Consider the following 19,898-nt stretch of genomic DNA (forward strand, 5'->3'; position numbering starts at 1 on the left):
TTTTAGGTTTGATACATGAGCTATGGCCATTCAGCACTCAGTCGCGGTGCAGTGTGACTTCCGCCTTCATTACAATCTGTAGACCTCTGGCCTTATTTCACCCGTCCGTGATGTCAGGAGCACCAATTTCCTGTACAGTTGCTATGAATGGTGAATCGGCCATCAGGGTTTGCAGAAACCAGAGATTTAGATCTGGCTATGACATGGGCAGGAAATTGCATTTCATACAGCACCATGGTAACGACTTTGTACACAATGCCTTTTTATTTACAGATAAATTTTTGCATTAAATGTAAAGTGCAAGCCATGAATTGTAACAGTTTCGATGTCTGCGTCAGCATATTCTTCTATCTGCTCAATGTATTCATCATGCATTTATGCAATGTCAGACCCTAAACTATAAACAAAGGAACTGAAAGGTTAACTAAATTATGAACATTAAAATGAATTTGGAAAATATAATTTGTGAATATTATTTGAATTTTAATGAATTTGATATAGTTATCAGACATTGTTCTGATAATTATATTTCTCATTATTGTAGTGGTTATCTCCCCTGTATCAGTGTGGTTTCCTACTCCAGCATCAAAGTCGTTATCTCCCCTGTATCAGAGATGGTATCTCTCATGTCATTGTGATAATCTCCCCTTTATGAGAGTGATTATGTACCCTGTATGAGAGTGATCATCTCCCCTTTATGAGAGTGATTATCTACCCTGTATGAGAGTGATTATCTCCCCTTTATGAGACTGATTATCTCCCCTTTATGAGAGTGATTATCTCTGTTGTATGAGAGTGATTATCTCCCTTGTATGAGAGTGTTTATCTCCCATATGTCATTGTGATTATCATCCCAGTATTAAAGTGAGTATCTCTCTTGTATGAGAGTGATTATCTCCCTTGTATAATAGTGGTTATCTTCCCTGTATCAGAGTGATTATCTCCCCTGTATGTAAGTGATTATCTCCCCTGTTTGAGAGTGATTATTCACTCAACCCTCACCCTGAAACTTTAATCAGCTGTAGAAAGAATTATCTATTCCTTTATTTACCAAAACCCTTTTCTGATCATCATATTCTACATGGTTTTTCCTGAATGTAGACTGTTTTAACCTCGATGCCAGAAAACATGGCACCAGACCTGTTTCAGAAACAAACCAGGATCGATGATCGTGTTTTTTCCATATCTTCTGGGACTCATAAGCTTACATCCTCATCTGTATCGGTATAGACAGCCACTAGTGATATTTGATGTAAACGCTTTATTGACAGTGTTATATTACAATATAGATATACAGCTTGTTTTGATAGTGTCAAAGAAAATTGTATATTTTCATTTTGACTAGACAATTTTGTCATCATGAATTGAATTTTTATGCACATATTTTTGCTGTTGATATTATTATCGTAGGATGAGCTTCATCATTGTAAAGAGATAATCGTTTGTGTAGGAGGCCTGGCATACATCATTAAATGCCATCATACAAATGGGGTATTGCATTTTCTGAAATATAAGAAGCTGCAACTTTTTACCTGGAGTTTGGGAGTTTGATTGATAATACTCCGGAAATAGGGTAACATAATCATACCAAGGAGTCTTTATGACGCATTATTTATTTTGTGTGAAATTTTGGTTCTTATTTCAATAACATCATCAGAAAAGGCACTTAAATTTATATTTTGATATATCGTATTTGACCCAATAATTGCCCAAGGTGCTTAAAAAATTGAAGCAATAAGGGGGTGCTGAATGGAAACAAATTTGAACTAGCCTTTCATAAAATTCCAAGAATGTGAAATTGATGCCTATAAAAATGAGGGAGGAGTGCTTACAGGGATGTGGGTTAGCTTATTGGATCAAAATATGGTAGGTTGTATTTGGATCTTGTCATATGGATATTCTTGTCTTATTTGATGCTGTAAAACAGCATTCTTAGGTACGCTCAGTGAGTTGTGCATATCTTAACAATAAAACCGTGATGAAAATTAAATGTTGATTTGTTCATTGTACATATTACTTGATGGTATGAATAAATCAAACCTCAGTATTCAAAAATACAAACATTGAATTTGTACACACTTATGCACCATAGACGGTATGTTTTAAGTATTTAGTTGGGATTCTATGATTTTTGTATCACTACGCATCATCTGTACTCCCAAAAATCACGAACAACGTCTTAGATGTCTTCCTCCGCGGCACACTTTCGGCCGATTTTGGATTGTGTATGTTTTGTTTTTAATTTGACGTAATTCGTGCTACTGATCGATTATTGTAGTCAAATGTTAGGAAGATAATTGCAAAAGAAAGTTCTTAGAAAGTTTATAATTTTATCTGTTTTGGTTGCATTGACAAACCATATCTGATGATATTTTTGTGCAGTAAAAGTTAATAGTTTTGAGTAAGAGTTTCCTTCCTTGTTCTGTCACTGGGAGTTGTGTCTTGTTCATTATATTGAAAGGGGAAAAGTACAAAATTTATCAACATAAACTTACAAAATATATTGATTATATAGATCTATAAATGTACGAGCAATTTAAAATGACAAATGAACTTGCCGTGTGATGTAAGGTAGCCTAACGAAGACTTGCTAAAGTCTGATGCATTGCATGAAATTTTCTTGATGTTACAGTTGCGTTCTTATGAATTCAAAAGAAATGTGAGTGTTATAAGTAACCAAATAATGTACCTTTTATTTGGTTAAAGTATCTGGCCATGATTTATTATTAGTCAAAAGTCGGCAAAGCAAAAATTACGATAAAATGTTCTTAACGATAATATGTCGCCAACCAGTTAACTGAACTAGACTTACGAAGACTTGCTATAGTCTGATGCATTACATAAAGTTTTCTTGATGTTAACGACTAGCGTTCTTGTGAATTTAAAAGAAATCTGAGTGTTATTACGAAACAAAATAATGAACCTTTTATTTGGCAAAAATATCTGGCCATTATTTATCAGTCAAAAGTCCTCAAAGCAACAAAACCAAAACATATCCGGAAATGGTAATATTTCTAATGTTATATTTTTCCGAAAATATTCCTAAATGTTAAGTGGTTATTTAAGATACAAATATATGTTAACTTATTATTTTTTTGTCTTTGAAGAGACATTGATGAAATCGATTATTTAGTAATTTATAAAGGATATAAAAAATGATACTCTGATTCTGACTGGTTTTATTGGCGTTGAAATCATTATTTCAGAAATAATTTAAATATAAAATTAACCAATTTCTTTATTTCTTTGTTTGAGGCCTTCATTCACAGCATCTATGAGTGGCCTGGGCACTTTGATTTTTTCTACAAATGTGTGAACATAATTATCAGATAGTTTAGCCACCTTGAAGATAATTTGCTTTTAGGTTTGTATAGTTATAGGTAGATGTATATTTGTGGTTTTCCTGGAACTGCATTGTCAAAACAGTCTAGCACAATATTGTTAATTGGTAATATTGGATATAGAGGAATAAATGTGATGCAAAATAAAACCCTACAAAAATATGTAATATATATAAGTATCAGTTTGGTTAACGAAACTGCAAAATAATGGGCCCCGCAATACTCAAAGCACTTATAATACAGTATACTATCATTTAATTTTCAAACTTCCACTGTGAATTTACAAAATTATATTGAAAAAAAGTTGGTAAAAGGAAATTTTGACTTTTTCATAGGACATGTTTCATAAATATTAATTTGTTATTAACTAGGTTTAGACATGTGAACAGTTATATGAACAAGTGTCTGAGTTTTAGACACATGAACAGTTATATGAAAAGTGTCTGAGTTTTAGATACATGAACAGTTATATGAACAAATGTTCTATGAACAAGTGTCAGAGTTTTAGACATGTGAGCAGTTATATGAACAAGTAATATATGAACAAGTGTCCGAGTTTTAGACATGTGAGCAGTTATATGAACAAGTTTATATGAACAAGTGTCTGAGTTTTAGACATGTGAGCAGTTATATGAACAAGTGTCCGAGTTTTAGACACATTCCCAAATTGATTCTCTGGAAAAGCAACTCAAGATTGTGGAGCTGTCTTGTATGGGATTATATTACATACCTATTAGAATTCCTAATAACCTGATGTTGTAGTTTTCTTCTTCAAGGCACATATGGAACCATGCAGCCATAAAGATAATAGTTTTTACCATCTCAGAGTAATGAACCTAATGGGTGCTGTAATGAATCTCCGTGTTTTTTGGAAGACGTAAATGACTATTTATACGACAGTGTATGAATAGATAATGTTGTGGTTGGAGGTACTGCATCTGTACAAGAGGTCAGTTGAATCTTTCTATACAACAGTCTATAAATAGATTTCGTTGTAGTTGCAAGTAGAATACCTGATCCATACTAGGGGTCGGTAAGGAGAAACATACAGCTATTTATATCACAGGCTATAAATAGATTACCTTGTGGTGACAGGTAGGGTAAAGATCTATACTAGGATTCTGTAGAAATCTATTTATACCACAGGCTATCAATAGATTATATTGGGGTGAAACGTAGGGTACAGGATCTGTACTAGGGGTCAGTACAAATCTATTTATATCACAGTCTATAAATAGATTACTTTGTGGTGACAGGAAGGGATTCAGATCTGTACTTAGGGGGCCAGTAGAAATCTATTAATACAACAATCAATACATAGATTACATTGCAGGGCACCAGATCTGTACTAGGGGCCAGTAGAAATCTATTAATACTACAATCAATAAATAGAATACATTGTAGGGCATCAGATCTTTAACCGGGGTCAGTAGAAATCTATTTATACCACAATCTATAAATAGATTATGTTGTGGTGTTACATAGGGAACCAGATCTATATTAGGGGTACTTAGCAGACATATATAGCTATTTATACGACAGGCTATAAATAGATCAGGTTGTATGGCAGGTAGGGTACCGATCCATACTTGGGGTCGGTATTATGTTTGTCACACTTCTCATTCAAGGGGCCTGGGATTCACAAATCAGGCCTATGAATATCTGATGAATTTATTGATTCGAATATTGTCCAACTTACCATGATGGTATAAGAGAAATTGATTTTCTTCCATTATTCATGTAACTGTTGGCTCTATGTATCTCCAGTGGGGTTGTCTCATTCAGGAGAGAAGCATTCTCAATCAAGGTCGGCGAATAGGGGCCACAAGGTCAGTGGAAATCTTGACATCTATCTGGTTCATACTAGTAACATGATGTAATAACAAATTTCTTCATTACAGTACAATTGGATATGTTATATGGTCCTTTAGATTGACAAAACATGTTGTCTGTTTTATGCAATATTTATTTTAAATATTGTTATTAGATATATAATTCATAGTCACCAACTGTTCGAATTTTAAGATATATAATGTTCATGCTTGAATGACTTTCTGAATGGGAGAGTAATGTTCTGAGTTCTAAATGCTATCACATGATATGTGCTTTTGGAAGCACCCACATATGTTAAATGAGCAGTGGTAGGTATTGTTTGTAAGTATAAATGTTAAATACACGGTCTCTTAATGTCTCTCAGCTAACAGAGCATGGTTCTTCGGTCTTGTTGGTATAATGGCAGTTCGTCCATCATGCTGGGGACTTAGGTTTGAGTCCCGGTGGTCAGTGCGTGCACTCGACAGGAAAGTCTATTTTTCCCTGTTCTTCTACACATGCCTTATACTGCATCTACACTTTAACTGTTTTATATCAATATTTACTTTGCAGTGTCACTTGTTTTACAAGATCTATTATATCTGATAAACTGTTTACAGATTACCATTATAATAATTTGTGTGTTATAGATCAATATCATCCCAATGTAAAGGTTTTTATCTGATAACATCACAGCCATAATAGTTAGTTGTATCAGCTGTGGTTGCATATCAACTATTAACCTGATACAGGAATTTCCCGTACGCAGGTTTTCTGCGTCATTGACATACAAAAATGCTTTGGGACTCCTTAAAATAAAATGATAGGAATCCTTGGGACTCAATGTGGAAGGAATTTAAAAAAGAAAATTACAGGTCAATTAGATGAAGTAGAAGCAATAATTGTCTGGGTTTTTTCCAAAGTATATTGTCTGGGTTTTTTCCAAAGTATATTTACGGATACAGCATAGAAAGTTTTAAAAGATCTACAATTAATTTTAACAAAAAGACTCCAATGTTTTTATAAGGGACTCAAATACTTCAAACCTAGGATTCCATGGGCCTCCCAAAACTTAAAACCGGAGGGAAATACCTGTTGATGAATTTTAAATTCTATTTTATGTAAGAACTTACTTATTGCTATATACTGTGCAGTTCTTTGAGTGATATTGGTATATAAGTATGGTAACTATGTGTACCGTATTTTCTGGAGTATAAGCCGTGACTTTTTTCCCTGAAAATTAGGAGTGCGGCTTATACACCAGTACGGCTTATCTGTGGACGAAAACCAAAATCTGACGATGTTTTTGCATTATTACGTTGTGATTCACATGTGAAAATCGTAAGTATTTATTATAGATAATGACTGTCTAATAAGTCTGTTCTCTTCTTAGTGTCATGAAGTTTTATAACAATTATGGACCTTTAATGAGGTCAATGTGTTGTTTAACTGACCTTAAGTAAAATCAAATATCGACCAAAAACTTTGCATTTCATTTGAATTTGATCACAGCAAGACCAAAACAATCTGTGACACAGGTTGATAAACTTCAGGAGTATCCTCCAGGAATTTGCATATCCCAAACATTTATTGTCAAATTTGAGACAGTGTCAATACCGCCAGCTTAAGTCTGATCTACAAGGAAGTAATATTGATTATAATTAGTAATCAATATCTAGCTTGATTCCTGTAACATAGGAAAGTTATTTCAAACAATCATTGGATTTTTAGAGTGCTGATGGAATACTGGTTTATCAAATCAATAAACTTAATTGAATATCTCGATGTGATTAACTATACTTATTGATGGATTTTACTGATTAATTGAATACCTTCATGTATTACTGTACTTACTGATAGATTTTACTGGTTTTTATAACCCCAACAAGGAAATGCAGAAGGGGGGTGGGATTATACTGGAATTGGCTTGTCCATCTGTCCGTCTGTCTGTCTGTATACACAACTTTATCTGGCGAACTCCTCCAAAACTAAATGACAAGTCTTGATAAAATTTGGTACACAAAACCCTATTGAGTAAACTATATAGAGTTCTCTGCTATGTCCCCTATTAATGGAGGGGTATTAGTCCTCCACTCTGGTGACAGTTCTAGTTAAAGCTTTCGCTGGATACACATTACATAATATTGTGTCTGGACCTTAACTAAGATATATAATTGAGTTATAATTCTAGAAAATAAAAAAAATATATTGCTTGATAACATTTACAATTATATAATGATCAATATATTATGTTTATATAATTAAAGGAAGAAAAGTCAATACTAGATGATTATGATTTTAAAAATCAGAAAAGAAAGAGAATATAAATCTAATAGTTGATTTATCATTTGGATATTAATTTCAGTTTGGTAATTAGGCCTCAATTTCTTGAAACAAACTTAAGTAACGAAATGACATAAATTTTCATATAAGTTACATCAGGAGAAAAAACATACATTTTGACTAATCTTTATATTTGGTCCAGAATTTTAATGTTATAACAGATTGTTCTACACCTTGCAGCACATGTGTTTCATTTGGATCACCTTAAGATTTGACCAAGCACTAATTGAATCGTTATTGATCTAATCAAAATTCCAAGGATTCATTATCCATAATTCCAGGAATATTAGTGTCATATTTACGTGGGCATAAATAATCTATATATATATGTATATAGCATTGCAGTGTGATGACCATCATGACCACTACTGGAATTATTGACCAGCTGACCACTATAACAACTCTTGTATTAAAGCAGTAATTGACAATGACCGGAATCTCCACAATGGTCTATAGAGCATAATTAACGACGATTAATTAGTACGAGGTATACAACATTGTAATGGTAACCATGCTGGTGGCGATTTTGCGTTTTAGGTACATGGTACACTGGCTATTGTTGTCGAGACATTGGATTAATGGTGGCTATTGATTTGGGGGTTAATTTGTAACACAGAGCTATATTGATTAGTAAACAGCTATCTCCACTCATGGTTAAACACACTCCTACTCAAGCATACCCTGTGAATGTATATACTGTAGACCTGCAGACAGATACTACATACAATATCTATCTCTGTCAGTCCTTGTAACATTTTACAATGCCGCTCTCCCGCTGACGAAATTTTCACGGGCTCATCTTCACCATCACCGTAAGTATAAAGGAACCCTCCATAGGTCTATTCTTTGATGAATGGCCATCTCGCTGTCATTCTGACTTGGTTATGACTGGCAGTTACTCAGTTCATCAGGGCTGTATATGGTGTCCATTCTGCTGGTATTTTTTTTTTAAAGAATGACCATCTTCTAGAATTCAGAGACTTGGTGATGACTTGCAGTCCATACTTGGTAGTAATTATCAAGCCTGTATAAGGTGTCCATTCTGTAGGTATAGTTTTGAAGACTGACCATCTCCTATAATTCAAAGACTTGGTGATGACTTGGAGTTTCCACTAAGTACAGTAATTATCGTGTCCATTCTGTAGGTATAATTTTGAAGAATGACCATCTTCTATAATTCAAAGACTTACTGGTTATGATGACCAATGCAGTTTTTACTTGGTAGTAATCATCAGGCCTATATATGGCTGTCTTCAAGAATTCCGAGACTTGGTGATGACTTGAAGTTTATACTTGGTACAGTAATTATCATGTCCATTCTGTTGGTATAGTTTTGAAGAATGACCATCTTCAAGAATTCCGAGACTTGGTGATGGCTTGCAGTTTATACTTGGTACAGTAATTATCATGTCCATTCTGTTGGTATAGTTTTGAAGAATGACCATCTTCTATAATTCAAAGACTTGGTGATGACTTGCAGTTTATACTTTGTTCATTACACATCAAGGCTGTCAGTAATTGTTTTCGTATTTATGTAACCACTCAGTACGCCTGTCACAATTATCACCATCATTTTGTATTACCGGTGTAGCATAGTAATCAGATATTGTAATCTGTTGTTGTTTTTAAATTGGAAAGATAAACCTCGGGTTTTACAACATTTTGTTGGATTATCATCCAAAAATACAATGTGTGAGAGATTTCTGTTGTAGCTGGTGGCTATAGCTCAAATAAACAAACATATTTAGTCCAATCAGTATTTCAGTCATGAGGTTAGTGTGTAAGAGTCTGGTCCAGTGATATAACCAAAACAGCACAGACTGGTTTGTTTCTCAGATGTCTGAGAAACACCAACATCTTCAAATGAGGGTATTCTCTGTAAAAAAGGGACCAAGCTTGATGTGGAGTTTATTAATCAACTTTTATCCATTTACATTGTGTTTTAATTAATGCGCCAGATGAAATCAGAACATTACCTATGTCTGCTCTGTCGAATCCTGTAGCGTCCATCTGTATCACCTATCCTGGTCAGATTTCATCTTGAATCAGCCAAGGAAAATTATGTCTTAGTCATATTTTTAATTTTTTCCAAAATTTCCAAATAAAAAAGGGTGTGTGGTGGTCAAGTGGTCAAAGTGTCTCCACATATTATCCAACAAGCCCTCCATCTCCGAGTTAAAATCCCATGCGGAGGAAGTTGCCAGGTACTGACCACTGGTCGGTGGTTTTTTTCTGGGTTCTCTGGCTTTCCTCCATTATCAGAACATTGCATGTCCTTAAATGGACCTGACTGTTTATGGGACATTGAAAAAAAAATAATAATAATAATAATCAAACCAGATATTGATTAAACAGACTGTATAACTATTCAGCAATATTGAAAATATGATGAATGAGTGGATTCAGGTTCAGTGGTGATCGTCATTCAAATGTTGTATAGTATAATAAATCATAGTTCTGTATATACCAGAAACAATCATCAAAATGAACTACCAAACTGTAATAAAATGACTTTCTTTACAATTAATTAAATTTTGTGATAGACCTAAGTATTTGTTTATATAATGTTTTTAATCAAAGGATTTGATCTGATTGAAGGATATAGTTTTCTTTTTCTTTCACTTTGAAATAAAAACTAGTCGGTAGCATTTTGTCATCAAAGGGGTGAAATGAAATGTTTTTCATTCAATGAATGGAACGGTTTTTTATTCATTTCTATAGGATTAATTCTGTGACTTCCTGCTAAAACCATTTTCTTGATTCTGTTTCCGTGGAAACCATTTAGAATCGCTTGCCTAACTACGCTCTCTCCATTATTGAACCGGATAAATTGGACACGGCTGAAACTCGAACTTTATGGGGTATTTGGCTGGTGTTTGTCGCCTAAACTTGTTGCTTTTTATGACAGTGTTTGCTGCAAACCATTTCTCATTTTATTAGGTAAATGTTGACAAATGAGCGCGTTAGAGACGCGAAGTGGTGCCGAGTGTCCGTGGTAAATGAAAACAGGCGAAATGTTGTCAGTGGTTTCGCTATAATTATCGTAGTATCGGCCTTCAGCCTGAGTCCGTGTGTCTGCGATCGGGTAATGTAGCGACACATTACGGTAATGGGCTTATGTTTTATAAAAAGGCTGTATCACTCAACGTCGGCTACTGTCATGTCCACGATAAATAAAGTACCTCCGTAGTTCCTGAAAGTAAGCTGATGGTTATCATTTCATGAATGACCGACGTATCAACGACAGTCAGGATTTCTCAAGGATCTATGAATGAGGGAATATGTATCTTTGACTAGTTCTTGTATGGGTTTCATTGACGATTGCATTTCTGATAAAGTTTCATATACCAAAATGAAATCAGCGCCCAGTGCACTTGAAAAATATAACAGAGGTGTGCCCTTATTAGGTAACAAAAATTGTAAGTTGTGGACTAAACACATAAAAAATGGTGAGCCATATCTTAACTCGATCACTCTTTCCTTTGATACGTAAAGTTATAACATCCTGATTTGAATGGATTCACAAGTGCATGTAATATGGTATATAATGCTGTTGTTTTAAGCATCACATAGTTTTAAACTTTGTTAAATCTAACAGATGGGGCCATTTACATAACTTCAACTCCTCCAGAAGATTGGGGAGGTGCTTAAGGGGGAGGGGCGCTTTAGATATAAAAAATGAAAGGATTAAAGCAAAGTCTGAAATATTCCAAGGTTTAGATCCTGTTAGTTAAACCATGCATGGTCATTTAAGGATATGTTACGTTTATGATATGAAGAAAAGCCAGAGCACCCAGAGAAAAGCCACCGTCTTTCAGCCATTTCCTGTCACTGGCAATTGCACACTGCAGGGCCCCACATGGGTTTCACACTAACACACTGAAAATCCAATGAGATGGACTGTCAGGCCTAAAACACTAGCTGTATCACTCAAATGATTCTATAATTTGTAACTTTCTAAATCAAGGTGAAAATATGTAATGTTTCCTTTTTAAAAAACAAAAATCAAGCTCTGCAAATATCGGTCAACGTTGTACTTAATGTTTTAAGATCAAGCTATGGACATGTATATTTTCTTTCTGATGTTTTTTATATAACCTTTGAAAAAAAAATTCAAACGAGATTAATTTTATTTTATATATTTTTTTCACAAGGTCTTGGTTTCGCATTTTTAAAGCTGACAATTAGATAATATTAAATTCTTCAATCTTTATGATACTAAATTTAATCTTCAGACTAGTTCCACGTGCCTATAAAGTTTTAAGAGCAATGTTGTATATTAATCTTCATAATGTTTTCACAATTTTTCATATAACCTTTGAATTATTTTAAATAAGATTAAATTATATTTTGAAAATGTTTTTTTCACAAAATCTTAGCTTTGCATTTTCATCACTGACAATTAGATAATATTAAATTCTTCAATCATTGTGATTCTGAACTTGGCTTTAAGACTAGTTCACCAGCCTTTCTGACATAGCTACAGGACACATACAATATGGACGGATGTAAGTAACAACCTTAGAAATGCTAAGGGTCCATTAATACAATCAACGTTGAAGGTAAAAGGTGAATCGCCGACATTTTAGTTCATCTTAATACGACTTGTTTTACGACTCCAGTACCAATATCCACATTAATACGGAGTATTTTATTGTACAAGTACTGTGATATATAAGATTTGGTCTCGTTTGGGACACAAATGGACATTTAATTGCATTTTATATCTCTTGCGACATCCCAGTATATAATTTTACATCTTCTTGTGGTTACATTTGATTTATATAGGGGGAGTAATCTGATACAAAATCAATATCAGAAAGGTCACCAGTTCGTTAACTGACACTCATTAGATGAATAATTACCTTTGTAACTCATGTACGACTAGTAGAATGGCTAATTGATGTAGTGATTAAAGATTTGGAACTTTTTAGTGGTTCGTGTATTGAGATTTGATTAATTCCTGAGGTTTTCTTCATACTTTCGATTGAGATGAACTCATTCACCTGAATATGCATTTAGACTCTTCTAATTCAAAGGATGGACTAATTCATTATGAAATTTCAGGGGTGAATGAGATAAAACATTCAAAGTTCTACACTGCAACAAATATTCAACATACAGGAATCAATTGGTTCATGCAATAAAGATTCTGGAAGTTTGAATTAGAACTGAATCGGATATTACCTCTGCACCAGTTTGAAATGTAAAACCTGCAACAGAAGTTTCAGACTTATAAAGTTAGGTTTTGGTGGTTAGATATGAATTTTATTTTGCTGAAATTATTTGAGATTTTGATTTTCATATTTGAAGCTAAAAATTATTATGAGATGAGTAAAAAAAATTATTAATAATTAAAAAAAAAAACCTGATAAGATAAAGAAATTTATTATTAGTAGAAAAATGTACTTAATTATAAGATAAGGAATTACTTCAGTATAAGATGAAGGAAATTCTTAGCTGTTGGTGCTGCTTACTTGGATTTGTTCTTCCTGGAGAGATTTAAGATTCCAAGCCTCAAATGGTGCCACAGAGATTTAAAACTTGCCTCCATGATGTTAGTTTATACGATGACCTTGTCTACGAACTCCGGGAGCTATCCCTCGCGGATTGATATAATGGACAGACTCCTGTCTGAAACATGTTGTATTACTGTTTCCCAGGTATAGCCTGACAGTATGGGTGTGAGTGATGGCATCTAGTTAGTCCAGATTCTCATTGACTGGCTGTAAGACTAGTGTCTTATCATACAGACTGGTGTCTTATTACTTAGACTGGTGTCTTATCACATAGATTGGTGTCTTATCACATATAGTGGTGTCTTATCACATAGACTGGTGTCTTATCATACAGATTGGAGTCTTATCACACAGACTGGTGTCTTAATTTATACACTGGTGTCTAATTATCACATAGACTGGTGTCTTATCATACAGACTGGTGTCTTTCACATAGACTGGTGTCTTATCACACAGACTGGTGTCTTATTACATAGATTGGTGTCTTATCACACAGACTGGTGTCTTATTACACAGACTGGTGTCTTATTACACAGACTGGTGTCTTATCACATAGACTGGTATCTTATCAAACAGACTGGTGTCTTATCACATAGATTGGTGTCTTATCATACAGACTGGTGTCATTACACAGACTGGTGTCTAATTATCACACAGACTGGTGTCTTATCACACAGACTGGTGTCTTATTACACAGACTGGTGTCTTATCATACAGAGAGGTGTCTTATCACACAGACTGGTGTCTTATCACACAGAGAGGTGTCTTATCACACAGACTGGTGTCTTAATACACAGACTGGTGTCTAATTATCACATAGATTGGTGTCTTATCACATATAGTGGTGTCTTATCACATAGACTGGTGTCTTATCACATAGATTGGTGTCTTATCATACAGACTGGAGTCTTATCACACAGACATGTGTCTTAATTTATACACTGGTGTCTAATTATCACACAGACTGGTATCTTATCACATAGACTAGTGTCTTATCATACAGACTGATGTCTTAATACACAGACTGGTGTCTAATTATCACATAGAATGGTGTCTTAATTTATAGATTGGTGTCTTATCATACAGACTGGTGTCTTAATACACAGACTGGTGTCTTATCACATAGACTAGTGTCTTATAAACAAGTCTTATAAACAAGATATTATACTGATAGAAGATATTTAATATACATAGTGATCTAGATTAATGTGTCTTTTTAATTGTAAATATTTATTGTGTCTTATTAAGATCTATATAGATAACCAGGCGTCCTTCAGAAAGTTGATATGTATTTTCTTTTCTGTATTCTCATATCTACATAGACATCTATGATGTACGACATGTTCACTGGTGTCTAAAACATATTAACTTACAATCAAAGATTACATTTCATAAAAGCATACATGTTGAGTCCCTTTTGGCATTGCCATGCATATCGGCAGTTGTAAATTATTGATATGCAAATATGATATATATATATATATAGAGGTGTTCCAATTGATACAAACTCACTTTTGTATCTTTTATCGATTCATAGACAGAAATGTGTTGGAATCTCAAACTATGTTAAAGCTGCAATTGTAAAAAGATTTGGATACATATTGACTGTAAGTATATAGATTAGAGGACCAGCTTGCCAATGATTCTTGGTGCCAGATGTTAGTCGACTTGACTAACGTCGTCGGGTCAATAGTCAACATCGTTGCCCTCTGGTCACACGGAGACCTCCCCATTGTGATAAGATGAGTCGATATGTAGACATGAAATCCCGTCACACAATAGCAACATCGATCCATGGTTATAAGGATTTGCATGCTGTGTACGCTGAGTAAATATTGACCATTCATCTTGTGGGTCCCCATCGTTGGTTATATATACATTGCTCGAAACTGTTGTCAGATACATTGTATTTCTGCTTGCAGTGTGTTTTGTTATTTCAGTATAAATTGATATCTTATAGGCGCATGGCTTTCCTTCAGATTAGGTATTGTCTTATTCACCCCTGTAATTTCATAATGAGTCGTTCCAGCTTAAGTTATAGAAGAGTTCAAATGTGTCTGTGGGGGTAAATGAATTAAACATAGGGACAGAGAAGATGAGTTAAGAAGTAGGAAATACAAATATCAAAAGAATGAGAAAAAAAAATGTTGAAAGAAGTAGATAAAGAGCGATTCAATTTGTCAACCCAAAACATGCTAACATTGTCAATATTGGCTAACTTAGTATGGTAGGGGCAAATATATTAAAATGGCCAACCTTGGCTATTTATGGTAAAACCATATATGATAACCATGTTTGATTTGGTTATGGTAATGCACGGTTAACCATGGATGCATTTCACGGTCATGGTTTAACACGGTTCATAGAACATGGTCACAACATGGTCAGCCTTTTGAATTTGTCCATCCGAGACTGACAAAAACTAAACATCAAACATGTATAATATAATAATATATCCTCCTTGTGATAGTAACTGGTTATACGATAATATGTTGTGGTTGATATTGATTTGGACTGTATTAATACAATGTATAGAAAGTCTCTATTTCAGAGACAGGTGGAAATGATATACCTAATATACCTATTGTTTAAATGCAGAATGAATGAAAAGTAATATTGAAATATAATGAATAGGCGATATAAAAAGGATTATATTTCACAAAATTATCGCACAAAGTAAATCAAAACAAATAGAAAAACCTACACAGTTTTCATAGTTTCAGTCTGTATATAATTTAAGGTAAATTAAATTGTGGCCTTGAAAAAGGAGAGGGGTGCTCAATATTGGGTCGAATATGGTAATTTTTTTTTCACCATTTTACTTCTGATCTGAACATAACTTTATAAACCCGTAATTGCATTCCAGATCCATAATGTGTCTGCAATGTTTGATAGAAAATGATAAAAGGTCTGGAAAACAATTTTACCTGAACAGTACAAGTTTCATGAAAATCTATTGATGTTTACTGTGTAATGATTTCAAAAGCTTATTGTATTTTATTGGGGTTTGGAATGAAAGGATTTTATTCTATGAAAACGTGTTTTGCCGTAGAAGGTGCATGCAGAGAAAAATCTATGGAACTTAATTGTTTTTTTCAACACAAATATTGAATGTCAACATTGCCTATTGACTTTTTTCGAGCTGTTAATTTAACTCACTAACCCCTGAAGATACATTTAGACTCTTCTTGTTCATATACTTGAACAGTCCATTATGAAATTTCAGGGGTAAATAAGTTGATTATAGTAGTGGCTCTAAATATCAGAAAATAAGTTGGATGAAATCGATCCCAAGGAATATACATCTGTGAGTCCCTAAAATGTAGTTTGAACAAGCCTTATAAGTCAACGATTTACCGCAGCTGGAAAACAGTGTGAAAAGTTGAGAAATCATAAAATGAATCAAAGTTCTGAAAGTACTGTAATATAAAGGCAAATTCTTGCAGAACTTCTGTTATAATTATGTGGACAAATACTACCTTTTTGAAGGAATTTTCAACATTGTCACTGCGATGTCTCTAAAGCGCTGATTTTTTTTTTTATTTGTGTTGTACCATAGTATTAATTACATTAAAAAGGTGCTGTACATTCAATTCAAGTTGTGTGTAAAATTCAATTCCATATTTTCAAACCTGTCTTTAAAAACCACTAAAAAAAGTCAACAAAAATGGTCAGTATAGCCAGGTGGTCTTTATACACAGGTCAAATTTTGTTGAAATTGACCATTTGGGTCCCCACTGAAATAGTCTTATTAAGCAGGAGATCTTTATACAGAGGTGGGTGCCGAGGCAGGGTTTCGAGATCCTAAAACAATACAAGTAATTTACCGTCCATTAGTCACACGTTTAAGTGATTATGACATCACAATCATCGGAAGGTGGAACAAATCAATGGTTGTCAAACTGGTCAAACTCAAAATGGTTACAAAATCAAATTGTACTTTCCCCATGTCGTTTTTGTATCTAAAAACCGCCATATTAGGCAGGCTCTGATTTCTCGAAACAAAAGTACAGACTTAAGTCACAACTTCAGTTTTTCTCCTTATGTAACTCATGGGAAAATTTTGACTTAAGTCAGATTTAGACTTAAGTTTGTTTAGAGAAATCAGTGCCAGGTTTGATTGTATCGTTTTTTTCTCAAAGTTTTACAAATTTTTTTGTGTTTTCCAGATCTAATGCTCTTGGAACGGAAAGAAGACAACTGTGTGTAGTTAAGTGCTCATCCTAATCACAGCAATTCAGCATGGCTGCTTTCATTGCTAAACAGATGGTTGGTAACCAACTGAAATCTGTCAAAGGTAAGGATTTATCTCGAGAAAGGGTCACTAGCGCCCTCTATATGTATATATATTTATATAATCCCCAGTTATATACGATATATATAGATATACGCGAGACCTAGCCATTACCTGTGCTACGGCTGCAATATGCCTATAACAGAGAGTTGGTAACCAATGTTTATCTGTAAGAGGTAAGAATTTCATTCTATCGTTATTATACATTCCAGTCTATAGAAAAAACAAATTCTATACCAGGAATATCTATATGAGTTCCCTAAGTTGGATTTGAACACATAGTTACAAAACCACTCCATTATTTCTTAGTTCTTTGTATTTCAAATTTTATATTTTCAAATTATATTTAAAGTTATTACCTTTTTTCAAATATTTTTCATCAAGCATACCTTCACTTAAACTTAGATTTAGAACAACACCTGATTATACTGCTTGCTTTTTTCTATCTCTGATATACATATTTTATATACTATATGTCTGTGTTGCCTTCCCTTGTATCTCCTTGTGATGGTGGAATTCTACTGTTATACCTACTAGAAGTATCTACAAAAATATGTTTGCAAAATTTTGTAAGATACACGGATTCACACTGTTTGCAAAATTTATTTTTCATAACCTGAGGAAATGAAAAAAAATTGTGACATCAATGTCCATTAATCCTGATACTTGTACTTTCCATTATATTTGTGTATGTCTTAGTGTCTTAATCACTTCATCTTAAAGCAACTGTCAAAGTATCTTAACTTCTATTTGCTGCTATAAGTCTGTGTGTTAACTTGTATGTGTCTGTATGTATACATGTGTCTTATGTCTTTGTGTTAACTTGTATGTGTCTGTATGTATACATGTGTCTTATGTCTGTGTGTTAACTTGTATGTGTCTGTATGTATACATGTGTCTTATGTCTTTGTGTTAACTTGTATGTATCTGTATGTATACATGTGTCTCTTATGTCTGTGTGTTAACTTGTATGTGTCTGTATGTAGCCATGTGTCTTATGCCTGTGTTAACTTGTATGTGTCTGTATGTATACATATGTCTAATGGCTGTGTGTTAACTTGTATGTGTCTGTATGTAGTCATGTGTCTTATGCCTGTGTTAACTTGTATGTGTCTGTATGTATACATGTGTCTTATGTCTGTGTGTTAACTTGTATGTGTCTGTATGTATACATGTGTCTTATGTCTGTGTGTTAACTTGTATGTGTCTGTATGTATACATGTGTCTTATGTCTGTGTGTTAACTTGTATGTGTCTGTATGTATACATGTGTCTTATGTCTTTGTGTTAACTTGTATGTGTCTGTATGTATACATGTGTCTTATGTCTGTGTGTTAACTTGTATGTGTCTGTATGTATACATGTGTCTTATGTCTGTGTGTTAACTTGTATGTGTCTGTATGTATACATGTGTCTTATGTCTGTGTGTTAACTTGTATGTGTCTGTATGTAGCCATGTGTCTTATGTCTGTGTGTTAACTTGTATGTGTCTGTATGTATACATGTGTCTTATGTCTGTGTGTTAACTTGTATGTGTCTGTATGTATACATGTGTCTTATGTCTGTGTGTTAACTTGTATGTATCTGTATGTATACATGTGTCTTATGTCTGTGTGTTAACTTGTATTTATCTGTATGTATACATGTGTCTAATGTCTGTGTGTTACCTTGTATGTGTCTGTATGTAGCCATGTGTCTTATGTCTGTGTGTTAACTTCTATGTGTCTATGTATACATGTGTCTTATTTCTGTGTGTTAACTTGTATGTGTCTGTATGTAGTCATGTGTCTTATGCCTGTGTTAACTTGTATGTGTCTGTATGTATACATATGTCTAATGGCTGTGTGTTAACTTGTATGTGTCTGTATGTAGCCATGTGTCTTATGTCTGTGTGTTAACTTGTATGTGTCTGTATGTAGCCATGTGTCTTATGTCTGTGTGTTAACCTGTATGTGTCTGTATGTATACATATGTCTTACATTGTAACTTGCACATCCTGCCTGTTTGTGAAAATTTCTAAAACCATGCCACTGTTTTTTGCATGCCTCTATATGCTTTAAAGACCTTCTCTTTGCTGCACGAGACAAGAATCTTTATACATCTGAATAATTTTCATATGATTTTTAAATCATCTGTCTGATCTATCTGTCTACTTAACTAACATAACCTGTCTGCCTAATTAACATATTGTGTCTGCCTAATTAACATAATCTATTTACCTTATTAACATAACCTGTCTACCTAATTAACATATTATGACTACCTAATTAACATATTCTGTTTACCTTATTAACATAGTCTGTCTACCTAATTAACACATTATGACTACCTAATTAACATATTCTGTTTACCTTATTAACATAGTGTCTACCTAATTTACATATTTTGATTACCTAATTAACATAGTGTGGCTACCTTATTTACACATTGTGACACCCTAATTAACATATTGCGTCTGACCTTATTTACATAGCCTGTCTACCTAATTAACATATTATGACTACCTAATTAACATATTCTGTGTACCTTACTAACATAGCTTTTCAACCTTATTAACATAGTGTGTCTACCTAATTTACATATTTTGATT

The 19,898-nt window shown here is 33.8% G+C and overlaps 1 protein-coding gene across 4 annotated transcripts in view; it reads left to right on the forward strand.

Annotated features, from left to right (window-relative positions):
* Positions 1 to 19,898, forward strand: part of LOC138335446 (complexin-like) — a 186,882-nt gene that overhangs the window by 148,261 nt on the left and 18,723 nt on the right. For 2 of the 4 annotated variants that reach the window (XM_069284536.1, XM_069284537.1), the window contains one exon: positions 17,185 to 17,312. In XM_069284536.1, coding sequence (XP_069140637.1) covers positions 17,258 to 17,312 — 55 coding nt within the window. In that variant the 5' untranslated portion in view covers positions 17,185 to 17,257. Of the gene's footprint in view, positions 1 to 4,967; positions 5,171 to 8,176; positions 8,309 to 17,184; positions 17,313 to 19,898 lie in introns of those variants that run through there. The other 2 variants (XM_069284538.1, XM_069284539.1) reach the window with 2 other exon arrangements.

This window comes from Argopecten irradians, chromosome 11 (assembly GCF_041381155.1).
Source record: "Argopecten irradians isolate NY chromosome 11, Ai_NY, whole genome shotgun sequence".
NCBI classification, from domain to species: Eukaryota; Metazoa; Mollusca; class Bivalvia; order Pectinida; family Pectinidae; genus Argopecten; species Argopecten irradians.